Source organism: Dendrobates tinctorius, unplaced genomic scaffold (genome assembly GCF_039654945.1).
Source record: "Dendrobates tinctorius isolate UK_male_01 unplaced genomic scaffold, ASM3965494v1 ptg000029l, whole genome shotgun sequence".
Lineage (NCBI taxonomy): Eukaryota > Metazoa > Chordata > Amphibia > Anura > Dendrobatidae > Dendrobates > Dendrobates tinctorius.
The window spans coordinates 39,814,943-39,839,058 of record NW_027361697.1 but is presented as its reverse complement, the minus strand read 5'-3'; the positions used below and the strand labels follow the sequence as shown (position 1 = coordinate 39,839,058).

General features: G+C 39.9%; 1 protein-coding gene across 1 annotated transcript in view; it reads left to right on the top strand.

Moving 5' to 3' along the window:
- Positions 1-2,471: 2,471 nt before the first annotated feature.
- The window catches only part of LMX1A (LIM homeobox transcription factor 1 alpha), a 202,090-nt gene continuing 180,445 nt past the window's right edge, over positions 2,472-24,116 (top strand). The window contains exons 1-3 of the mRNA XM_073571624.1: positions 2,472-2,713; positions 4,112-4,191; positions 6,813-6,999. Coding sequence (XP_073427725.1) covers positions 4,119-4,191; positions 6,813-6,999 — 260 coding nt within the window. The 5' untranslated portion in view covers positions 2,472-2,713; positions 4,112-4,118. The remainder of the gene's footprint in view (positions 2,714-4,111; positions 4,192-6,812; positions 7,000-24,116) is intronic.

The following is a 24,116-nucleotide window of genomic DNA, read 5'->3' as shown; positions in this document are numbered from 1 at the left end:
ATATGTATCTCCTTTTAAATGTTTGAATTTTTTTGCTATTATGCAGTAATAAAGGCTGAACATTTTATGGCTTAACTTCGTTTTGCTTGTTGGATGATGTGGTTTATTTGAAGTACCATTTATTAGGCTCAATTATTTGGAAATATTATGTATGGGGGTGGATCTATCATGTTTTGGGGTTGTGTTGCAGCCAATGGCACAGGGAATGTTTCACAGGTAGAGGGAAGAATGGATTCAATGACATTTCAACAAATTCTTGATGCAAACATAACACCATCTGTAAAAAAAAGCTGAAGATTAAAAGAGGATGGCTTCTACAAATGGATAATGATCCTGAACACACGTCCAAATCTACTATAGACTACATCAAAAGGCACAAGCTGAAGGTTTGAAAATGGCCCTCACAGTCCCCTGATCTGAGCATCATTGAAAATCGGTGGCTAGACCTCAAAATAGCAGATCATGCAAGACGACCCAGGAATCTCACAGAACTGGAAGAATTTCTCAAGGAAGAATGGATGGAAATCCCTCAAACAAGAACTGAAAGACTCTTGTCTGGTTACAAAAAATGTTTATAAGCTGTGATACCTTAAAAATGGAGGGGCTACTAGGTACTAACCATACGTGGTGCCAAATAATGTGCATCTGCCCATTTTCCTTTTTGTAATTAGTAAAATGTAAAAAAAATGAATATAAATTTGTATTTTTTTGCTTAAAATACAAAGGAAATGTGTCATCTTTAACTTTAGATCTATTAGAGATCATTTCCTCTTCAACTTGCTTAGCTCTTCACAATAACAGTCATTTTGACCAAGGGTGCCCAAACTTTTAAATACCACTGTTGAAAACAACACAAATTATGAAACCACCCAGGAAAAGAAACGTTCAGGGGATTATAGGCCTCTCTACCCGGATTCTGTACAACTTCACAAATTGCGCATATGGTTCAGTAATTCTGTCCTTGTTTTTATTTGCTGATATCTGCTTTCAAATTTATAACATTATAACCATGTTTCCATTAGAAAAAAAATCAAAGTTTTGACCCACATGAGAAAGTGTCACATTATTTTTTTTTTTCCTTATATACCTGGAATCCTTACTGAACTTCTGATCTGAGTTCATTACAGGCCTACTGCTTCCTTTACCAAATCATCAAGATCTCAGAGATAAAGTCTGAAGCAGCTGCGCTCAGCAAGGAACACTAGGAGACCCTTAGGCTATGTTCACACGTTGCATTTTTGCTGCTTTTCTTGATGTGTTTTATTTAGCAAATTTTCATCTGTGTTTTACAGTACCAGCAAATTATATGAGATTTCAGAAAACTCCTGCGCACACCATGTTTTTTTTTTTTTTTTTTTTTTTGCCCTCAGTCTTTTGTGCTTTGCTTGTTTTTTTGAAGAATGGGGCATGTCACTTCTTTCAGCATTTTTTTTTCAGACTTTTTCACCCATTTAAAAATGGGTGGTGAAAAAACCCTGGAACAAAAAATGCAGGTATCAGGTTTTACCATTTTTTTTGTGCCAAAATCTTATGAAATAGAATTTGATTTTAGTTTTGCCACTAAACTTTGTCAGCAAGCACAAGAGACAAATGTGGCATGAAAAAAATGCTGCAAAAATCCATAAAAAAATAAGCAAAACTTGCTTTTCCTGCAACTTCTTTACTGCCAAGAGAGCAGGTTTTGCTTTAGAAGAAAAAAATGCAGCAAAAACGCAAGGTGTGAACATACTAATGATTGTATAAGTGTCTCCGACCAATACGTCTTGATTGCAAATATCATAGGATAGAAGATCTATGCAGATTTCTCATGTATACAAAGAAAGATAGGAAAAGCATTTATCTAAAGCAATTACTAGCATTTCATATCAGGAAAAGAGAAGAAAGTTAGGTAGTCTCAGTATAAGGCTCCCTTTACAGCAGAGTTGGATACTATGTGGACTTAATGATTACAATGAAACCAGTTACATGAATTCAGACTCTGGCTGTTATTTACCATTATAGTCTTCAGTGACCTGAGAAAGTTAATAAGGATCCATCACTTTCACATAGAGAAAAGTTTATGTCCCTCCACTATCCCCAAATATCACAGCTCAGGTGTAAACTTTTAGCAATTTCCAGTGTCATCCCTGCTGTAATAATAAAGCCATAATACAGAGAACAATGGAAAGCTGACACTTTATTGTGATGTTAATCCCATAAAAGTTCATATGGAGATAGAAGAAATCAAGGAGACCTTGCTGCTGACATATGCTGCAGTGTGAAATGCTGAGGAAGTGGAAAGGAAACTTGGACTTGTGGAGGAGAAGAAGAAGAAGAAGAAGGAGGGGAATGTGGGAGAGGAAAGAGAAGGAAAACTGGAAGGAACATCAGGAAGTTTTGCTCAGAGGCAGCAGGAGATATACTGGAGGATTCACTACAAGAAGCACCAGGACATGTGAGAAGAAGCAGCAAGGAGAAGACAGGAGCTGCTGCTGGATGGAGTGGAAGAGGCTCCAGGGTGCCAGCAGCTGCAGGGTGACCAGTGAAGAGTGACAGGTGTCAGAGGCTGGATCCCAGTGACCAGTCGCCACACAGCTGGGCAGGGCTCCTGGGTAACCTGTAGCCTGGAGGAGGAGACAAGTCTCAGGACAGGAGCAGCTCTGCTCCCTCTTATATCACTAGGCACATTGCTGGCTGTCAGTGTCTGCAGGAGCTGCCCTGTCCTTACAGCTGGGTGAGTGCTGCCCACCCCCTGCCCCGGCCTGGGGGTGCAACCATCAATCCCTGTCAGTGCTGTCTGTTATTGCAGCTGTGATCTCCTCTGCCCAGATGTGACTGTGTATGGACTCAGGACACTGCAGTGTACCGTGCCCCTTTATTCTGGGTCCCCTGGGGCTTCACCTGCTGTCTCCTCTCTGTCCTGCACTCCTGTGCTAGGTGCCCCCCATAGCGCCTAATAATCGCCAGGGGTGTCATGGAATATAGGAGCAAAGACAAATCCGATCCCGACCCGAAAATACAGACTCCACTGCCTGTAGTGACTGGGTGTGTGTCTGTGAGGGGCTCAGACTGACCAGGGGGCAACCTGCAGAAGAAGCCCCCACTATACATATTATCTGTGCAGGGCCATCATTGCAGCTTTCTATTATCCGGTCCTTATATCTGACTATTATGGGGCCAGTGCTGTATGGATCATCTGGTCACTATTGAATTGTTTAGTTTTAGCATTGAACTATTTATTAATCGATAAATAATAATCTATACCTGCCTGTGCATCTATCTACTATATCATTCGACTTCTTATTATCAATTATCTATTTTTAATCTCTACCTATCCATTAGTCTTATCTATCTATCTATCTATCTATCTATCTATCTATCTATCTATCTATTTATCTATTATCTATCTATTTATCTCATCTATGTATCTATCTATCTATCTATCTATCTATCTATCACATATATGTATGTATCTATCATTTATCTATCCATCACATATATAGATCTATTTCACATATTTCTGTCTTTCTGTCTATCTACAGTATCATTCGATTTATTATTATCGATTATCTATTTTTAATATCTACCTATCCATTAGTCTCATCTATCTATCTGCCTATCTATCCATATTTATCTATCTGTCTGTCTATCAACTACATATATGAATGTATCTATCTATTACTAATCTTTCTATCATGTCTATCTATCTATCTATCTATCTATCGATCTATCGCATACACAGTATGTATGTATCTATCATTTATCTAACAATCACATATATGTATCTAACTATTTCCTATCTTTTTATCTATCATCTATCTATCTATTATCTATCTATCTATCTATCTATCTATCTATCTATTATCTATCTATCTATTATCTATCTATCTATCTATCTATCTATCTATTATCTATCTATCTATCTATCTTCTCTGCTTATCTTTTTTCCTCTACATACCTACATATCTAGTAGGAAATTGCTCCTATGTAATAAGTTGTTACAGCAAAAAGTTTTTTTTGTTTGTTTTTTTTTACAATGGATTGGTTGTGATGCATGCACCCAGATAACTGTGTAACAATTGCATGGATGGAGCTGGCTCCTAGATGACGGATGTCTGTTTGTTCCCCTCAGTGTCACAATGCTGGATGGGCTTAAAATGGAGGAAAATATACAGAATGTCATTGACAAGTCCGCGGCTCTGTCTTTATTTGGTGAGTGTGAGGAGGCCGCGGATCCCTGACTGTCTGTGGCCGGGAAATAGCGGACCCTCCTGGGCTGCACTAATGGGACCTCTCCTGGAGGAACCTGGGTCATCAGCATTCTGCTTCCTATAATAATTCATAACAATCAAGAAGGTTCATCATCATCATCATCATCTTATTATTATTATTATTTGTTGTAGTAATAATAATAATAATAATAACTTCAGGTTTGGTTTGTTGTCTATTGGAGCAGTATGGCTCCCACACAGACCATGTTCCAGCCTCGGAGGTGTCATCTATTTCTTTTCTATCATTCGATTCCATCAGATTGGGGTCAGATTCCTTCCCGTTTGCTGCGATATTCTCGGTATCACATGTGATGATGTGTCCAGCTCTAGAGCCGACACCATTACACCGATCACTTCCTAGCGGCTTTACAGAATGGCAGACAGAAACTTTCTTCTGGATTCTGGTGTTAGTGGTATTAATAATGCGGAGCCAAAGAGGGGGCAGGAGGAGAGGAAACCCACCCCGAGAAATGGAATAACGAAAAGGAGCCCCCTGAGTGCGACACCACGACCACCTGCCTGGTGGCGAACCGGAGCCCTGCACCCACAGCAAAAGCGGGGTCACATGGAGGGATCGATAGTATAGACAGATATGTATCTGTGTGCGTATATACATGTGTGTATGTATATGTATGTATATATATACACAGAGATACATAGGTATCTGTTTATATCTATCCATCTATCTGTGTATGTATATATATATATAATTACATACAAACCTTTTACATACATGTAGCAGAGCCCAGGTTCTCAGTGCAGCTGTGCTTACTTTATCATTTATCTACTTTATGTGAAAATACAGCCAATCTGCAGAATATATATGTAATGTGTGTGTAAATATGTGTATATTGTGTGTACATACATTTATATATAGACACCGAGAGGTTTATTGATACACATATGAGTTTATAGATAGGATTAGGGTATCCGTGAATATATTTTAGGCTTAATACATTTTATATACAAGTCATGCATGCCATTTATGTGTGTATGTCCGATCATAATATACTGAGGATGGATGATAGATTGATAAAAAGAAAGAAAGAAAAAAAATAGGTAGATATAAAGATAGAGAGAAATTAAACAGAGATAACAATTAGATATAAATTAGATAGAGAGAAAGAAATATAGAACCAAATTAGATAGACACATACATGATAGATAGATCAAATTAAAACTGACACTTAAATATCGGATAAATATTATTGAGACGAGTTCATAGCATTTGATTTAGATAAATCTGCCAATCATCTGTCTATTTAAATGAATTTCATTTGTCCCTTTCCTTCTTTTTTTAATGACCCATCCGTGCACTGTGTGTATAGAGATTTTTTTATATTATCACTGCAAAGATATAATGTTCCCCATCAGGAAGGATTGCTTTATTTGAGGAGAAGGGAAAAGATCGTTTTAGGATCGCACCGACTCTGCAGAACGGTTGAGTTTGAGTATGTAATAATAATGCCAGGAGTTATCGCATGGGAGCAGAGCTTGTAATGTGAAGTGGGTCCTATAAGGAGCCTTCATACACCTCCCTGCTGACAGTCGTTCCTAAGGATTCGCCTGTGCTGCCATAACCTCAGCCCCTGTGCTCCTGGCTCTGACACCCGAAGGTGACTACTTACCATACTCTCTATGGACTACAGAAGATTTAGCAATAATAACAATGAGCATCATATATGTAACACTATATAACACCAGCCTCCTTTATGGGATGTTATTCAGATCTTCTACCTACCCAGATAAAAGGCTTCTCATTCTATAAAAAAGTATAAATGACCCCACAGGATATCGCAAAACTGCCATAATGGAAAACTCCATATTATTAATTGTTGGTCATTTGTATCTATGACTCCTGCTGGGCAGTATTATTATAGAATTATGATATAGGTAGATTTCCATTCTTTAGATATCTGACTTGTTGGGACCCTGATGTTTTTAGCAGTTGAATCATTTTTTAGTAATATTTCTGCCCATGCCTTCTCTTCTGGCAGGATACCCCTACAGACTGTATCTTTTCATTCTGGGGGCCACGATAGTCACTTATTGATTTTTTTGGTTAAAGGAGCATTGAGGTCACCTTCACATGCTGTGGTCCGCCGGTCATTTCAGTCGTTGATTAAAGTGGACTTGCCTTTAATCAAAATGTATCCAATATCCACTGATGGCAAAATTAAATAAGCAAAAAAAAAACAACAAAAAAACATTTTATGTTGGTAAAATAATCATAAACACAATTTTTTCTGACATTTTTTTTTTTACATCTGCTAAGTAAACGGTTCCTATGTGCCAGCAAATGTATAGAAACATATACAGCAGAGATATAAGTCATTGGTATTAGTGTTTATATATAAATAAGTACACCCGGCATTATAGATACATGATTCTGATATCTGTTAACAGAATTTTTACTTCTCAATTGTTATAGGGTTATTGAAAATACCAATAATAATATGACCCCCAGCTCCTGCTCTCCCCCCACCCCCAGGGTGTTTTAGGATCACTTTAATAAAATCTGTCTGTTTTCTATGTTCTAGTGATGTTGGTATTATATTACAGGGCGAGGCCTGGATCAGAAGTGGGTGTGCGAGGGCTGCGAACGCGTCATCTGTGACCGTTTTCTGCTGCGGATCAGTGACAGTCTCTGGCATGAGCAGTGTGCGCAGTGCTGTGACTGTAAAGAACCCCTGGAGAGCAGCTGCTTCTACAGAGACAAGAAACTGTACTGCAGGAATGATTACGAGAAGTAAGTCCTAGAATGAGGCCTCTGCATCGTGTCCTATCCCTGTATAGACTAGTCATATTAATACAGACTGTCTTATGTGTGTGTGGATATACAGGAGCTGTGCGGAGTGGATATTGTTCTATGCAATGGCTTTAGTTATTTCTTTAAGCTTTTTATAGCGTTACAGACCTGCCCGCCGTATATTATCTTCATTAGACGTGCAGTGACTGCTGCCCGTGCTGTGGCCACGTACCCCGACGCGCGTTTCGCAAGCAATAACGTTGCTTAGTCAGTATTATGTTCTTGTTTGTCAATAGTGTGTAATATTTATTACAACCTACGATAGTTTAAAATAACAACATTTTTATTCAAAAAGTTTTTGGAATAAGATAGTTGAAACCTGTGCCATGGGCCACGTTCACATGTTCAGTATTCGGTCAGTATTTTACCTCAGTATTTGTAAACCAAAACCAGGTGAGTGACAATCAGAGGAAAAGTATAATAGAAACACGTCACCACTTCTGGATTTATCACCCACTCCCAGTTTTGGCTTACGAATACTGAGGTAAAAAACTCACCAAATACTGAGCGTGTGAACACGGCCTTAAGGTCTCTTTCAGATGTCAGTATTTTTCATGTATGCAAAAAATGGTTCCGGTGCTATCAGTGTTCAGTTGGTGAGTCATCAGATATGGATAAATAAATTAGAAAGTTTTTCCTATCCTTTGCAATGTTAAATACAGACATCACACGGATGGCACACAGATGGCACGGAGACTCCATCCTTGTGCTGTCCGTGTTTTTCTCAGACCCATAGACTTGTATTGGTACTTTTCACTCACGCTGCTAAAAAAACCCCAGACATATCTCCATGATTTTTGAATGGACACGTGATCGGTGAAAAAAACCCAAACGGACATGTGAATAGCGACATAGGATTAAACACGTATGTGAAACGCGGACATGTGAATGAGGCCTTAAAGAGAATGATCAATAAGTTGTCAAATGTTTATCAGGATAAAACAGAAATGAATGGCTGATAAATCTATTCTAACACATGCTCCTATTAATTTATTTTACTTATGACTTCCCCTAGGTGAGCAGGATGTATTTTTTCATCCATAAGGAGATAAAAAAAAAATAGATGAATATTCATTTCTCCAGTGAATAACAAAGAATAGCCATGTTTGTGTTGGGCAGTTGTTTAATTTGGACATTGACCAATACTGTCTATGCAAAATAACAGAATGCAACATTATTACCAAAACTGTAAATAATTAGTTTGCTATGCAGAAGAAAGCATGTATGTATGTAATACGGCCCTGCACATATATGTAATACGGGCAATGCACATATATATAGAATGGGCCCTGCACGGATATGTAATACGGGCACTGCACATACTGTATATGTAATACGGACACTACACATATATATAATACGGGCACTACACATATATGTAATACGGGCAATGCACATATATATAGAATGGGCCCTGCACGGATATGTAATACGGGCACTGCACATATATGTAATACGGACACTACACATACAGTTGTGGCCAAAAGTATTGACACCCCTGCAATTCTAAAAGATGAAGAAGAACAGCATCTCATCCGGGTGAAGAGTATCTAAATATTTATTGTGCCATGACAAAATGCGACGTTTCGACCATCACATGGTCTTTTTCAAGCATGCATTGACACCCCTGCAATTTTGTCAGATAATACTCAGTTTCTTCCTGAAAATGATTGCAAACACAAATTCTTTGGTATTATTATCTTCATTTAATTTGTCTTAAATAAAAAACAAAAGAGAATGAAGCAAAAAGCAAAACATTGATCATTTCACACAAAACTCCAAAAATGGGCCATACAAAAGTATTGGCACCCTCAGCCTAATACTTGGTTGCACAACCTTTAGCCAAAATAACTGCGACCAACCGCTTCCGGTAACCATCAATGAGTTTCTTACAATGTTCTGCTGGAATTTTAGACCATTCTTCTTTGGTAAACTGCTCCAGGTCCCTGATATTAGAAGGGTGCCTCCTCCAAACTGCCATTTTTAGATCTCTCAGGTGTTCTATGGGATTCAGGTCTGGACTCATTGCTGGCCACCTTAGAAGTCTCCAGTGCTTTCTCTCAAACCATTTTCTAGTGCTTTTTGAAGTGTGTTTTGGGTCATTGTCCTGGTGGAAAACCCATGACCTCTGAGGGAGACCCAGCTTTCTCACACTGGGCCCTACATTATGCTGCAAAATTTGTTGGTTGTCTTCAGACTTCATATGCCATGCACACGGTCAAGCAGTCCAGTGCCAGAGGCAGCTAAGCAACCCCAAAACATCAGGGAACCTCTGCCATGTTTGACTGTAGGGACCGTGTTCTTTTCTTTGAATGCCTCTTTTTTTCTCCTGTAAACTCTATGTTGATGCCTTCGCCCAAAAAGCTCTACTTTTGTCTCATCTGACCAGAGAACATTCTTCCAAAATGTTTTAGGCTTTTTCAGGTAAGTTTTGGTAAACTCCAGCCTGGCTTTTTTATGTCTCGGGGTAAGAAGTGGGGTCTTCGTGGGTCTCCTACCATACAGTCCCTTTTCATTCAGATGCTGACGATAGTATGGGTTGACACTGTTGTACCCTCGAACTGCAGGGCAGCTTGAACTTGTTTGGATGTTAGTCGAGGTTCTTTATCCAACATCCGCACAATCTTGCGTTGAAATCTCTTGTCAATTTTTCTTTTCCGTCCACATCTAGGGAGGTTAGCCACAGTGCCATGGGCTTAAAGCTTCTTGATGACACTGCGCACGGTAGACACAGGAACATTCAGGTCTTTGGAGATGGACTTGTAGCCTTGAGATTGCTCATGCTTCCTCACAATTTGGTTTCTCAAGTCCTCAGACAGTTCTTTGGTCTTCTTTCTTTTCTCCATGCTCAATGTGGTACACACAAGGACACAGGACAGAGGTTGAGTCAACTTTAATCCATGTCAACTGGCTGCAAGTGTGATTTAGTTATTGCCAACACCTGTTAGGTGCCACAGGTAAGTTACAGGTGCTGTTAATTACACAAACTAGAGAAGCATCACATGATTTTTCAAACAGTGCCAATACTTTTGTCCACCCTCTTTTTTATGTTTGGTGTGGAATTATATCCAGTTTGGCTTTAGGACAATTCTTTTTGTGTTTTTTCATTTAAGACAAATTAAATGAAGATAATAATACCAAAGAATTTGTGTTTGCAATCATTTTCAGGAAGAAACTGAGTATTATCTGACAGAATTGCAGGGGTGTCAATACTTTTGGCCACAACTGTATATGTAATACGGGCACTGCACATATATGTAATACGGGCACTGCACATATATGTAATACGGCCCTGCACATATATGGAGAATGGGCACTGCACATATATGGAATACGGGCACTACACATATATGGAATACGGCCCTGCACGTTTTCTGCATCCTCCCTGTGATGTCCACACAAACTAATGAATAAAAGCAGCCTGGAAACCTTATTTCCTCCATCTCCAGCACATGTGAATATAATGTGGAAATATCTAATAGGATTGGACACAAGATGGGGCACCAGCAGGTCGCCATTGCCCAATTCTGATGGCCATGGCAATAGTGTTCATATTGTTGTTGGTAAAGTAAAGGGTGGAATATTGTTGCCAAACTCAATGTAGTATATAAAAAAGGATTAGTTTGGCCTCTGGCAGTTCCTTAAATAATGGTATGTTAGTATATACTAATAGTGAGTGTACTAGAAGCTCTTATTACAAGGTACAGAAGTATAATTCATTATTAAATAAGTTATGTAAAAGTGGGCATTACTGCTATGTTACAATTGTATTTCTTAGTAATTAATATATTACTGGTCATGAAAGCTTAATTCTCACAAAATTGTAGTTTATCTTAAAATGAGACAGTTGAAGATGTAGAAAGATATCCAGATACAGAAAAGTGGAACTCAAGAGTCGTACAACTTCAATGGCTTTTGTTGTGTTAATATTAAAGGGCTTAGCCTGGACTATTAATATATTTTTTTACTCTAGGCCTAAGAACTAATAGGCAGGTAGTTGCTAACTACCTGTCTGTTGTGCCTGGCACCGATCTTTGCCGGGACAGAGCGGTCAAAGGCTGCTTCTGCCAGAGATCCAGCAGCTTCCACTGACGTCATGTTGAGAAGACAGAGTCTTCTCTTCCGCTCTGCTCTGTAGACAGCACTTGACTGCCAAAGTCATGGTGATTGACAGCTGCCTAACTGCAGGGAGCTGACTGTCAATCAGCATAACATCGGCAGTCATGTCCTATCGACAGAGCAGCCCGGAAGAAAATCTGCTGTGTTGATGTAGAGCAGCTGAATCACCAGCAGGAGCGGTCGGTAACCACTCTGAGCCAGCGCCGGCTAGAACGGGCAGGTAGTTGCCACTGTTAGCAACTACCAAACTGTTAGTTTTTAGGCCCATAGTAAAAAAAAATAGTTCCAGACAACCCCTTTAATCGGTCGTACAGTGAACAGAAGTTATCACTTATCCGCAGGATATGTAATTACTTGCTGATTGTAGGTGTCCGACTGCTGTGACTCGCGCTGATGGAAGAACAAGGAATTTTTATCCATGACAGATAATTTTACCCCTGTTACCAAATGTAAGAGCAAATCAGACGCCCGACCACTGCAGAATTTATTGTTTACAGGGCTGCCAGAAAAATCAGAAATCAGGGCTCGGCAGCTCGGTAGGGAATGAATGGAGCTGCTGTCAAACATGTACACAGCTGCTCCATTCTATTGGGGATAAACGTTACCCCTTCTGCCGATCGGTGCGGGTCCCAGCAGTAAGAACCCCGCGGTTAACAAGTTATTACCGATCTTGTTGACACATGATTACATGTTTTCTCCAAACAACCCCTTTAACTTTCTGCATTGTCACTTCTTTCTTGTACACTCTTGTTCGTCTGACTATTGGTGGTTTTCTGCCTCTGACATGGGAGAAACATTGTAGGTAAACTAATGTCAATTTTCTAAGGGATTATTTCCAGTGTCTGGAAATAGTGTCGGTGTCTGAATAGTGTTCAGTGTCTGAAAAGTGTCGGTGGTCGTGCAGGACCGGTCCTGGAGCTGGATCATAAAATTTTGCATGCAAGGCTATGGGATACTTGACAATTTTGTTGTCAACTGTGGCCAGACACAACTAGTGTATGTGAACCCACCCTAAGGGCCCCGTCACACATAGCGATCACTCAATGCCGACTTTTATTCCCCATTGACTTGCATTTTTTTGTCCTAGTCGGACCAGTTTCATCCGACTCAAATTTTGTTTCATGAAACCCGATCCGACCAAAGTCGCTCAACTCTAATCCAGACACATTGATATCGTTGTCGGGATCGCTGGGGAGTCGCTATGTGTGACGGGGCCCTAACAGTCTATGACATGTCTCTTACTGTGGACTAATACAGTTATAATTTTCTTTAAATGGCCATTTTTGATTTAAGCCATTTGGAAGACATAATGGATAAATAAAAGACGTCAAAATCCGATACTTAAAGGAGACCCATCAGTTTGCCTGACATTATATATGTGTATTCTTCATGAAAATCATTATAGATCTTCTTTTTTTAGAAATCTACATTGTGTCGTTCCTCTGTTACTCCTCCATAAAATTTACAAACAAATTGACATCTGGGGGGTTTTAGTTGGGGGTTTCCTTTCCCTCTCTACACACATTGACACTGTTCTAGGCTGTGAAGGGAAACACCTTTTAAACAAGAGTAATGTCTAACTAGCAATTTATTCTTTATATTAGTGAAGAACACAACACCAAGTTCTGAGATAATATCTCTCAGAATTGTTATTTATTAAGAGTATTTTACTAAAACACACACGTCAGGAGTAAGGCACAGTAAAATATCGCATCTCTGCAAAATGGGGTAAAAAACAAGTTTTTTTTTGCAAACAGAATACATTTGCAAAAAGGGACATTTTTCAGATATGTAAAATGGTATGGAATTTGCCATGTTGTTCTGCACACACTGGACCAATGTCAATGTGTATGTGGACTGTTATTGCTAAAAATGTTGCAAAATTAAAATTACAGCTGAGATGCTTCTTCAGAAATGTCAATGACCAAAATTAGACAAGGAGCAAATATGCACAAATGTCAGCGAAATAGTCAACAAGTGTGGCCCACATGCTTGCACCATTGCCATCTCTATAGCTACATACCGTAAATAAAAATTCATTTTTTTTAATGTATAAATGTGTCTAATACTCTGCACAATCCGGGCAAGATCAATTCTCGTTACATGAACCAATGACATTGGTATCTGCTTATTATCTCTTGAGGCCAGAGAACTTCACGATTAGGAACATGACAAAATATCGCAGTACAATTCAGGACTTTGTGCTGCTCAGGGACGTGGAATTTCTACCTAAATATTATGTGTACTTGCACATTTTCAGGAATTAATGTTTGATATTTAATGACAATGTCAGGTCACATTTTGTCCAATTTATTAGGATATACAAAATGCTGCATCATTTTAGAGTCGGCTAGTGGAACTGATAGCTATCTACCTTTATATTACGCTTTTCATTTATCACAGATACGTACCATCGGTGCGGCCATTTTTTAGTGGTTGTATTATATTTCATTTTTTACACCACATCCAAGAACTGTGCACTTCTGGCAGCACTACTATACCTGGCTGCACTCCATGACCTGATCTGTCCAAGGTACTGAATGGATTGATGAGCTATACTATATACAGTAATGAGCTCCTCTATAGGACATCTTATGGCACTGAATTGTCCAGGTGGAGAAAACTGATTTCATGTTTGTTAGGGTAGGTTTACTAGACTGCGTTCTCCACATCCGAGAAAAACAATCTGATTATTATGATCAGACTTTGATCATACATGGAAAGAAAAAAAATGTTTCTCCACCTTCTTCATTTTTTCAGTCATTTAAATCAGACCTCACTTGGATGTCGTGAGCGCAGTCCGATTTTTTTCATGGACCCATAGACTTGTGGGTCGCCCTCCCAGGACTGTGGGGTACTCGGTACCGGGCCGGTGTCAGTGGGATGTGTCACAGCAGCGGTGACCCGGACCGTGGCCCTGGGTGCCTAAGTAATGGGGGAATGTAATGGTTTAAATGAACAGTTCGTGACCCCACCTGTGGTGCTCGGCAAGTGAGATGTTAAGCCGACGCTGCATGCAGATCCACTGGGAATGATGGTAGGGTGCAGTAAAGGTGTAAAAGCTCCCCACAGGTGAAGCTATAGTTCCAGGGCAGTGTAGAAGTGGTTGGCATGGGGATGTAGCAGTGCCGTAAGGGTAGGAAGCAGACAAGACACAGCGGGGTGCAATTTCGGTACCTTTACTTGATAACTGCAGTCCAGGGTCCTGATTACAGATGGTAACGGAGCAGGCTAGCCAGGAAGCAATTCAGGGATTCTCTCTCAGCAGATGGGCTGTGCAGTTTCCTTCCTAGCGCTTGTTTGAATGAAGTACTCCAAGTACTGAGTTACACTGAAGTTCCTCCTATCAGATGTTCCCAAGAACCTTACTTGCACGGCAGACAGCTGTAGCCTTTCTAGGGGACTCCTCTCTCTTGAGTCCTGGCTCACTATCCAAGCTGCTGTTGTGCCCTCAAGTCTTAGATGGGAGCAGGGCATTTACAGCCTCCTACTCCTCTGGTGTCTGTTGCAGGACCGTTAGTATCTGTACCACCGTGGAGACCAGGCTCCAGTTCATGCGCTCTCAATCTGAGGGAGCTCTCCTTTCATAGCTCAACCTCCAGCTTCTCTCTACCCGTCTGCACACTTCACCCTCTGCAAACTAACTAACCACTCCTTCCTCTTGGCCCTCAGAGAGCACTCCTCCCCTTAATCCCGGTTCAGAGTTCCCCCTGCTGGCCTGGAGTGGAACTGTGTTGCATGCATAGATTTACTGCGAGAGAGACCCATCATTACCTCCAAGCCTGGCATTACCCTCCCCTGGAGGAAGGCAAAGCCACTGTGGCAGCCATACTCCTGGGGGCGCCACACTTGCATTGCCAATTTTTGATCTGACATTCGGATCAAAATTGGACGTGTCTCCAATTTTTTCAGTCCAAGGAAGAAATCAGACTTGTGTTCAGCCCCATAGAATAACATAGGTATGAGTGCTATCTGTGAACACAGCTGATATCACTCGTATAATAGGTCATGTGCACGAGCCCTTACTATGATGTGACTGCAGGATTTCAGTTATTGATGTCAGTTTCTCCATCGGTAAATCACATGGCGCAGGTAGTGTAACAATTCCTAAAAAGTGATGAGGTTTCTGAGGTTTAGAAGCTCATAGACTTTTGGTTTTGACTAATTCAGATTCAGATACAGATATGACTGAGTAATTATCCTTCTTATTAATAATGCTTTGTAGGTTAATATTAGATATATGTTTTGTTGATTTTCCTGATCTTTATATGGTGGCTATACACCTGTTAGAATGGATATCTTTTTAACCATATACATAGGGGGTGATTCATTAAAGGGACTCTGTCACTATTTTTGACCTACCTATTATATTAATGTGGGCATACAGTTTATAGATGGCTGAAAAAGTCCTACCTGGGTGTCTCATATTAGATGCTATATTGCTAAAAAATCATCTTTTATCACTTTATATAAATGACCTCTTTCATGCTTCGGGGGTGGATGGTGTCTGGAAATAACTCTGCCTCCAGAGATTATTTTACATGAAGGAGAGTTACCAGTGTGATGTGTGATGGCTGCTCTCTGCTCTCCTGCAGAGAGACTTCATGTAAAATAACCTCTGGAGGCAGAGTTATCTTCCAGGCAGCGCCCTCCCCATAGCCTGAGAGAGGTAATTTACATATAAGAAAAACGTGGCATTCTGTGGAATAAAACATCAGATTGCAGATATCAAGGTATCATTTATTCAGCTTCCTATGACCTGCATGCACATATAGACGGCTTAGAAGGGTTGATCCTAATGATAGTTACTGTACAAGGTGCTTTACGCGAGAAATCTGGTGTAAACACATTAATAAGGCAGTGTTTTTGCGCAAAAATATTGTGACTTTTGGTGTTTACGCTGGAGTCTCGACCAGCCTCACAAATATGGGTATAATATGGGCTTGGCATAGGCGGAACTGGCCACGGTCACATCCGTCTGTCAAGTTCAGGTAAGACCTGTTTAAAGACAGACAGGGAAATGTTTTACCTCATAGAAATAATCATCCCCTGCTGTATGTCTGTATACTCTCTTTTGCTTCCTCCCCTGCCCAGGAGCTGTGACATGACCAGACCATGTCCCTGTACGGTCAGACACAGTCATTACACAGTACACAGCAGGGCACAGGTTTTACCTCACAAAAAGAATCAGCTACAATCACATGCTGTAATGTCTGTACATTTTTTAACACATCCAATAGTGAAACTTATTTTTATTCCAAGATCTATTGATTAAAATGTTAATTAAAATTAACTAATCAACTTTATTTGTGGGAAAACACCTTTAAGAACACCATAATTTTTTTAATTTTTAAAGGCAGTTTTATTATACGTTCTTTTCATACATACAGATGCTTCTCATAAAATTAGAATATCATCAAAAAGTGAATTTATTTCAGTTCTTCAATACAAAACATGAAACTCATATATTATATACAGTCATTACAGAGTGATCTATTTCAAGTGTTTATTTCTGTTAATGTTAATGATTATGGCTTACAGCCAATGGAAACCCAAAAGTCATTATCTCAGTAAATTAGAATACTTTATAACACCAGCTTGAAAAATGATTTTAAAATCTGAAATGTTGGCCTACTGAAATGTCTGTTCAGTAAATGCACTCAATACTTGGTGGGAGCTCCTTTTGCATCAATTACTGCATCAATGCGGCCTGACATAGAGGTGATCAGCCTGTGGCACTGCTGAGGTGTTATGGAAGCCCAAGTTGCTTTGATAGGAGCCTTCAGCTTTTCTGCATTGTTGGGTCTGGTGTCTCTCATACTCCACTTGACAATACCCCATAGATTCTGTATGGGATTAAGATCAGGCAAGTTTGCTGGCCAATCAAGCTCAGTGATACTGTTGTTTATAAACCAGGTATTGGTATTTTTGGCAGTGTGGACAGGTGCCAAGTCCTGCTGGAGAATAAAATTTCCATCTCCAAAAAGCTTGTCGGCAGAGTGAAGCATGAGGTGCTCTAAAATTTCAAGGTAGATGGCTGCGCTGACTTTGTTCTTCAAAAAACACCGTGGACCTACACCAGCAGATGATGTGGCTCCCCAAACCATCACTAATTGTGGAAACTTCACACTAGACCTCAAGCACCTTGTATTGTCTGTCTCTCCACTCTTCCTCCAGACTTTGGGACCTTCATTTCCAAATGAAATGCAAAATTTACTTTCATCTGAAAACACCACCTTGGACCACTGAGCAACAGTCCAGGTCTTTTACTCCTTGGCCCAGGTAAGATGCTTCTGACATTGTCTATTGGTCATGAGTGGCTTGACACAAGGAATGTGACACTTGCAGCCCATGTCCTGGATACATCTGTGTGTGGTGGCTCTTGAAGCAATGACTCCAGCAGCAGTCCATTCCTTGTGAATCTCCCCCACATTTTTGAATGGCTTTTTCTTAACAATCCTTTCAAGGCTACAGTTATCCCGGTTGCTTGTGCATCTTTTTCTACCACACTTTTTTCCTTCCACTCAACTTTCCATTGATATGCTTTAATACAGCACTTTGTGAACAACCAGCTTCTTTAGCAATTACCTTTAGTGGCTTAGCCTTCTTGTGGAGTATGTCAATGACTGCCTTCTAGACATCTGTCAAGTCAGCAGTCTTCCCCATGATTGTGGAGCCTACTGAAACAGACTAATGGACCTTTCTAAACTTTCTAAGCGCTTAGGAAGCCTTTGCAGGTGTTTTTTGCTATTTATTCTAATTTCCTGTGATAATGACTTTTGGGTTTTCATTGGCTGTAAGCCATAATCATCAACATTAGCAGAAATAAACACTTGTAATAGATCACTCTGCTTGTAATGACTCTATATAATATATGAGTTTCACTTTTTGTATTGAAGAACTGAACTAAATTGACTTTTTGACGATATTCTAATTTTGTGAGAAGCACCTGTATTTTTCATCCTGAGAAGCCTATGGAGACATTTATAAAAGGCCACACATAGAGAATATTGTGTGTCAAAAAAAATACAAGCACCCAAAAAATGCATGAAAAGTATGAAGACATGACACAAAAATGTGGCTTATATTGCATTTTTTATTCTGCTGGTGACTTACAACCAATTTCTAGATGCAGAGAAAAAAACAGCAAAAGTGGCAGAAGAAATGCAAAAAAAAACGTATTTAAGTGGCCTTTTCTCCAATAAAATGAGGCTTGGAGCCTTCTGTAATTTTAGTCATGCAGTATAGCCTTAAGAGGAGAAGACACTGATGGGTGTACTGTAAAGTCCTGCTCCTCATAGTAATATAAGTGTATTCATAATAGTAGAGATAGTAGAAGATAAAGCAAAATAAACAAGCCGCTATGTGAATGACTAAGAATATATTTGTTCCCAGTAGTAGATCTATCTTTCCTCAGTCCTTTTTTGTTTGAATACATGTGGAATTTATTTCCCTTTTGCCCAAATATACGTAGACATCGTTCTGTATTTGTTGGTTCAGGACTTAGCGACCATGTTGAACATTTCTAGAAGGACTTTTATTCTCGGCTACAGATAGTTTTGCTTAAGGGGTTAATTAGCTCTTTGATCCTGCTGCTTTCTGCACTCTGAGGGATCACCAAAGCTATTTCTGGAATGTCCGAGTGGGTCATAATAAGAAGCCCCCCCGCTGGGTGTCAGCCCCGTGGCTACAACCTTTGCCATCCTCACAATCCCTGGGCAAAAAAACCCCACTGTCTCTGGCCACTTTCCTCACCTCTTTGAGTTGAAAGGTGAAAAAGAGTTTTTGAGTTTTTTCATTGGTGATGTAAAAAAAATGTATAAACCCAATATATGATAAGACATGGATTAGAGGCCAGATCCAATATTATTTTCATTCAATTATTACATATGAAAAATTGTATTTAAAGCAAATTTTCAAAATGTTGTGAACTGTTGTTGGTTTGCTGTGATTGTATGTGATGGTCTCTTGGCTCTATCTTATCTCGTATGCTGAAAACTCATCATGATTTATGCCACAAAAGTGATGTAAATTAACACACAAATGGAGTACATTTCTGACACTGGTGCATGGCCGATAAAAGATCAAGGCCGAAGCCAAAGAATTTGGGGCAATTTACTTAAGTGCACCAAGGTTCAAGACTGGTGGACGAGGCGCCAACCTTGATGATTTAGCCCTTTAATGAATAGGAAAGCCTCACTATCATGGGAAAAGTAACTACACTCTAACCAGCTGAAGGTTGGCATACACATATGGGCCTCATGCAGCCCACCCTGAGGTCAGCGCTATAGGGGTGGCTGCTGCATGGATTGTTCTTTTAGGTCAGGTACAGATGGTTGTAGAATCTCACATCCGAGAAAATTGGGTCAATTAATCAAATGCAACTCTGATCACACTCTGATCAAAGTTTTATCAGAGTATCGGCATAGAATCATAGAATCATAGAATCGTAGAGTTGGAAGGGATCTCCTGGGCCTTCTGGTCCAACCCCCTGCTCAAAGCAGGATTTGCTAAATCATCCCAGACAGATGTCTGTCCAGCCTCTGTTTGAAGACTTCCATTGAAGGAGAACTCACAACTTCTCGTGGCAGCCTGTTCCACTCATTGATCACTCTAACTGTCAAAAAGTTTTTTCTAATATCTAATCTGTGTTTCCTCCAATTCAGTTTCATCCCATTGCTTCTAGTCTTTCCTTGTGCAAATGAGAATAAAGATGATCCTTCTACAATGTGACAGCCCTTGAGATATTTGTAGATGGCTATTAAGTCTCCTCTCAGTCTTCTCTTTTGCAAGCTAAACATTCCCAAATCATGCAACCTTTCCTCATAAGACATCGTTTGCAGACCGGTCACCATTCTGGTCGCTCTTTTCTGAACTTTCTCCAGTTTGTTGATGTCTTCTTTAAAATGTGGCACCCAAAACTGGACACAGTATTCCAGATGAGGTCTGACCAAAGAGGAGAAGAGGGCAATAATGACTTCACATGATCTAGACTGTATGCTTCTGTTAATACATCCTAAAATTGCATTTGCCTTTTTTGCTGCTGCATCACACTGTTGACTCATATTCAGTCTGTGATCTATTAGTATACCTAAGTCTTTTTCACATGTGCTGTTGCTTAGCCCTATTCCTCCCATTCTCTATATGCTTTTTTCATTTTTATTGCCCAGATGTAGTACTTTGCATTTTTCCCTGTTAAAAACCATTCTGTTAGTTGCTGCCCACTGCTCCAGTTTATTTATATCTTTTTAAATCCTCTCTTTCTCTTATCTAGTATTAGCTATCCCTCCTAGCTTTGTGTCATCAGCAAATTTAATCAGTTTACCCTCAATGCCTCAATGCCTTCATCTAAATCGTTGATAAATATGTTGAACAATACAGGGCCCAGGACAGAGCCCTGTGGTACCCCACTTGAGACATTCTTCCAACTGAATGTGCAGCCATTTACGACCACTCTTTGGGTCCGATCACTAAGCCAGTTATGAATCCACCTAACAGTTGCCTTGTCCATTCCATACCTAGTCATTTTTTCAATAAGGATTGTGTGAGATACTTTGTCAAATGCTTTGCTGAAGTCAAGATATACTATATCTACAGCATTTCCCTGATCCACCCAATCAGTGATTCCATCATAGGGCATTCTAGATGGGTCAATAATTGGCTGTACAAGTGTTACTAGACATTGTAAGTAATCAGCTGACAAATTAGCTAAATGATCAATCTTGGACTGATCATACAGTAGATACTTTTTTCACATATAAATGCTAGATATGGTCTTGACAATGTAAAAACTGTTTGGTGACCAAACAATTGTATGAGCGGTCATTTGTCCCCATGCAGTTTGCTATGGCCCATTTAAAAACTTGTTGATCAACTTGTTAAGCCATTGGTAAAAATCTGCCATGTAAACCTGCTAACAAATAGGAAAGAAAATAATATTTGGTTCCTGGGTCTCTAAGATTTTACCTTCTTCTTCTCCATAAATATTTTATGTGCCATTTTGTCCAGTGTGTTTATAAAAGCTGAAAAAGACAACTGATTCATGTCTCCCTCAAAAAGTTTTTTCCCCATAAAATAAAGTTTACATCACAATGCAACTATATGCAATAATTGGAAATAAACTAACTCTTAAAATTTAAGATATTTTTAAAAATGTCAGTTTCGCATAAAGTAAAGTTGACGACCAAGAAAAAAAAGACAGTGTTTTTCTTCTATATATCTTTCAGTGTATTTCTTTTAATTCTCTTCCTTAGCCGCGGGCAGGCAGTGTCTTCCTACTGTGACCTTACAGTTCCTACTGTGACTCTCACAATAACCGTCAGCCCTACCTTTCTCTTTTCCTAAGTCTGGAGACTAATGTGACTCCATGGAGACTATTCTCTGTGTGACAGCGCAACAAATCCTACTTAGTAAAAGTTATCAGTAAGTAGTGATGCTAACTGATGGATCTTCCCACATGGAAGATAAATCACCCATTATTATTCATCTGCTGGAGTCCAGTTATAAAGTCCAGGTAAAAAACCTGAATGTGTCTTGTATGTAGAAATCATTTTTTTTTTATAGACAATCAAGGCTAATAGCTCCATGTTTTCTGAACATATCAGACAAATTTCCTAAATAGCCATTAGTTTAAATAGTCCTTTTATTGCAGTAATGGATTGTTCACCTCAGTGGTGTAACTAGAGTCCGATGGGCCCCGATGCAAGATTTGTACCGGGGCCCCCCATTCTGGTATATACAGTACAGACCAAAAGTTTGGACACACCTTCTCATTCAAAGCGTTTTCCTTATTTTCATGACCATGAAAATTGTAGATTCACTCTGAAGGCATCAAAACTATGAATTAACACATGTGGAATTATATAATTAACAAAAAAGTGTGAAACAACTGAAAATACTGTATGTCTTATATTCTAGGTTCTTCAAAGTAGCCACCTTTTGCTTTGATTACTGCTTTGCACACTCTTGGCATTCTCTTGATGAGCTTCAAGAGGTAGTCACCGGAAATGGTTTTCACTTCACAGGTGTGCCCTGTCAGGTTTAATAAGTGGGATTTCTTGCCTTATAAATGGGGTTGGGACCATCAGTTGTGTTGTGCAGAAATCTGGTGGATACAAAGCTGATAGTCCTACTGAATAGACTGTTAGAATTTGTATTATGGCAAGAAAAAAGCAGCTGAGTAAAGAAAAATGAGTGGCCATCATTACTTTAAGAAATGGAGGTCAGTCAAGTCTGAAAAATTGGGAAAACTGAAAGTGTCCCCAAGTGCAGTGGCAAAAACCATCAAGCGCTACAAAGAAACTGGCTCACATGAGGACCGCCCCAGGAAAGGAAGACCAAGAGTCACTTTGCTGCGGAGGATAAGTTCATCTGAGTCACCAGCCTCAGAAATCGCAGGTTAACAGCAGCTCAGATTAGAGACCAGGTCAATGCCACACAGAGTTCTAGCAGCAGACACATCTCTACAACAACTGTTAAGAGGAGACTTTGTGCAGCAGGCCTTCATGGTAAAATAGCTGCTAGGAAACCACTGCTAAGGACAGGCAAGAAGCAGAAGAGACTTGTTGGGGCTAAAGAACACAAGGAATGGACATTAGACCAGGGAAATCTGTGCTTTGGTCTGATGAGTCCAAATTTGAGATCTTTGGTTCCAACCACCGTGTCTTTGTGCGACTCAAAAAAGGTGAACGGATGGACTCTACATGCCTGGTTCCCACTGTGAAGCATGGCGGAGGAGGTGTGATGGTGTGGGGTGCTTTGCTGGTGACACTGTTGGGGATTTATTCAAAATTGAAGGCATACTGAACCAGCATGGCTACCACAGCATCTTGCAGCGGCATGCTATTCCATCCGGTTTGCGTTTAGTTGGACCATCATTTATTTTTCAACAGGACAATGACTCCAAACACACCTCCAGGCTGTGTAAGGGCTATTTGACCAAGAGGGAGAGTGATGGGGTGCTACGCCAGATGACCTGGAATCCACGGTCACCAGACCTGAACCCAATCGAGATGGTTTGGGGTGAGTTGGACCGCAGAGTGAAGGCAAAAGGGCCAAGAAGTGCTAAGCATCTCTGGGAACTCCTTCAAGACTGTTGGAAGATCATTTCCGGTGACTTCCTCTTGAAGCTCATCAAGAGAATGCCAAGAGTGTGCAAAGCAGTAATCAAAGCAAAAGGTGGCTACTTTGAAGAACCTAGAATATAAGACATATTTTCAGTTGTTTCACACTTTTTTGTTAATTATATAATTCCACATGTGTTAATTAATAGTTTTGATTGCCTTCAGAGTGAATCTACAATTTTCATAGTCATGAAAATAAAGAAAACTCTTTGAATGAGAAGGTGTGTCCAAACTTTTGGTCTGTACTGTATGTCCTCCATGCTGGCATATACAGTGGGGCAAAAAAGTATTTAGTCAGTCAGCAATAGTGCAAGTTCCACCACTTAAAAAGATGAGAGGCGTCTGTAATTTACATCATAGGTAGACCTCAACTATGGGAGACAAACTGAGAAAAAAAAATCCAGAAAATCACATTGTCTGTTTTTTTTTCATTTTATTTGCATATTATGGTGGAAAATAAGTATTTGGTCAAAAACAAGCAATCAAGATTTCTGGCTCTCACAGACCTGTAACTTCTTCTTTAAGAGTCTCCTCTTTCCTCCACTCATTACCTGTAGTAATGGCACCTGTTTAAACTTGTTATCAGTATAAAAAGACACCTGTGCACACCCTCAAACAGTCTGACTCCAAACTCCACTATGGTGAAGACCAAAGAGCTGTCAAAGGACACCAGAAACAAAACTGTAGCCCTGCACCAGGCTGGGAAGACTGAATCTGCAATAGCCAACCAGCTTGGAGTGAAGAAATCAACTGTGGGAGCAATAATTAGAAAATGGAAGACATACAAGACCACTGATAATCTCCCTCGATCTGGTG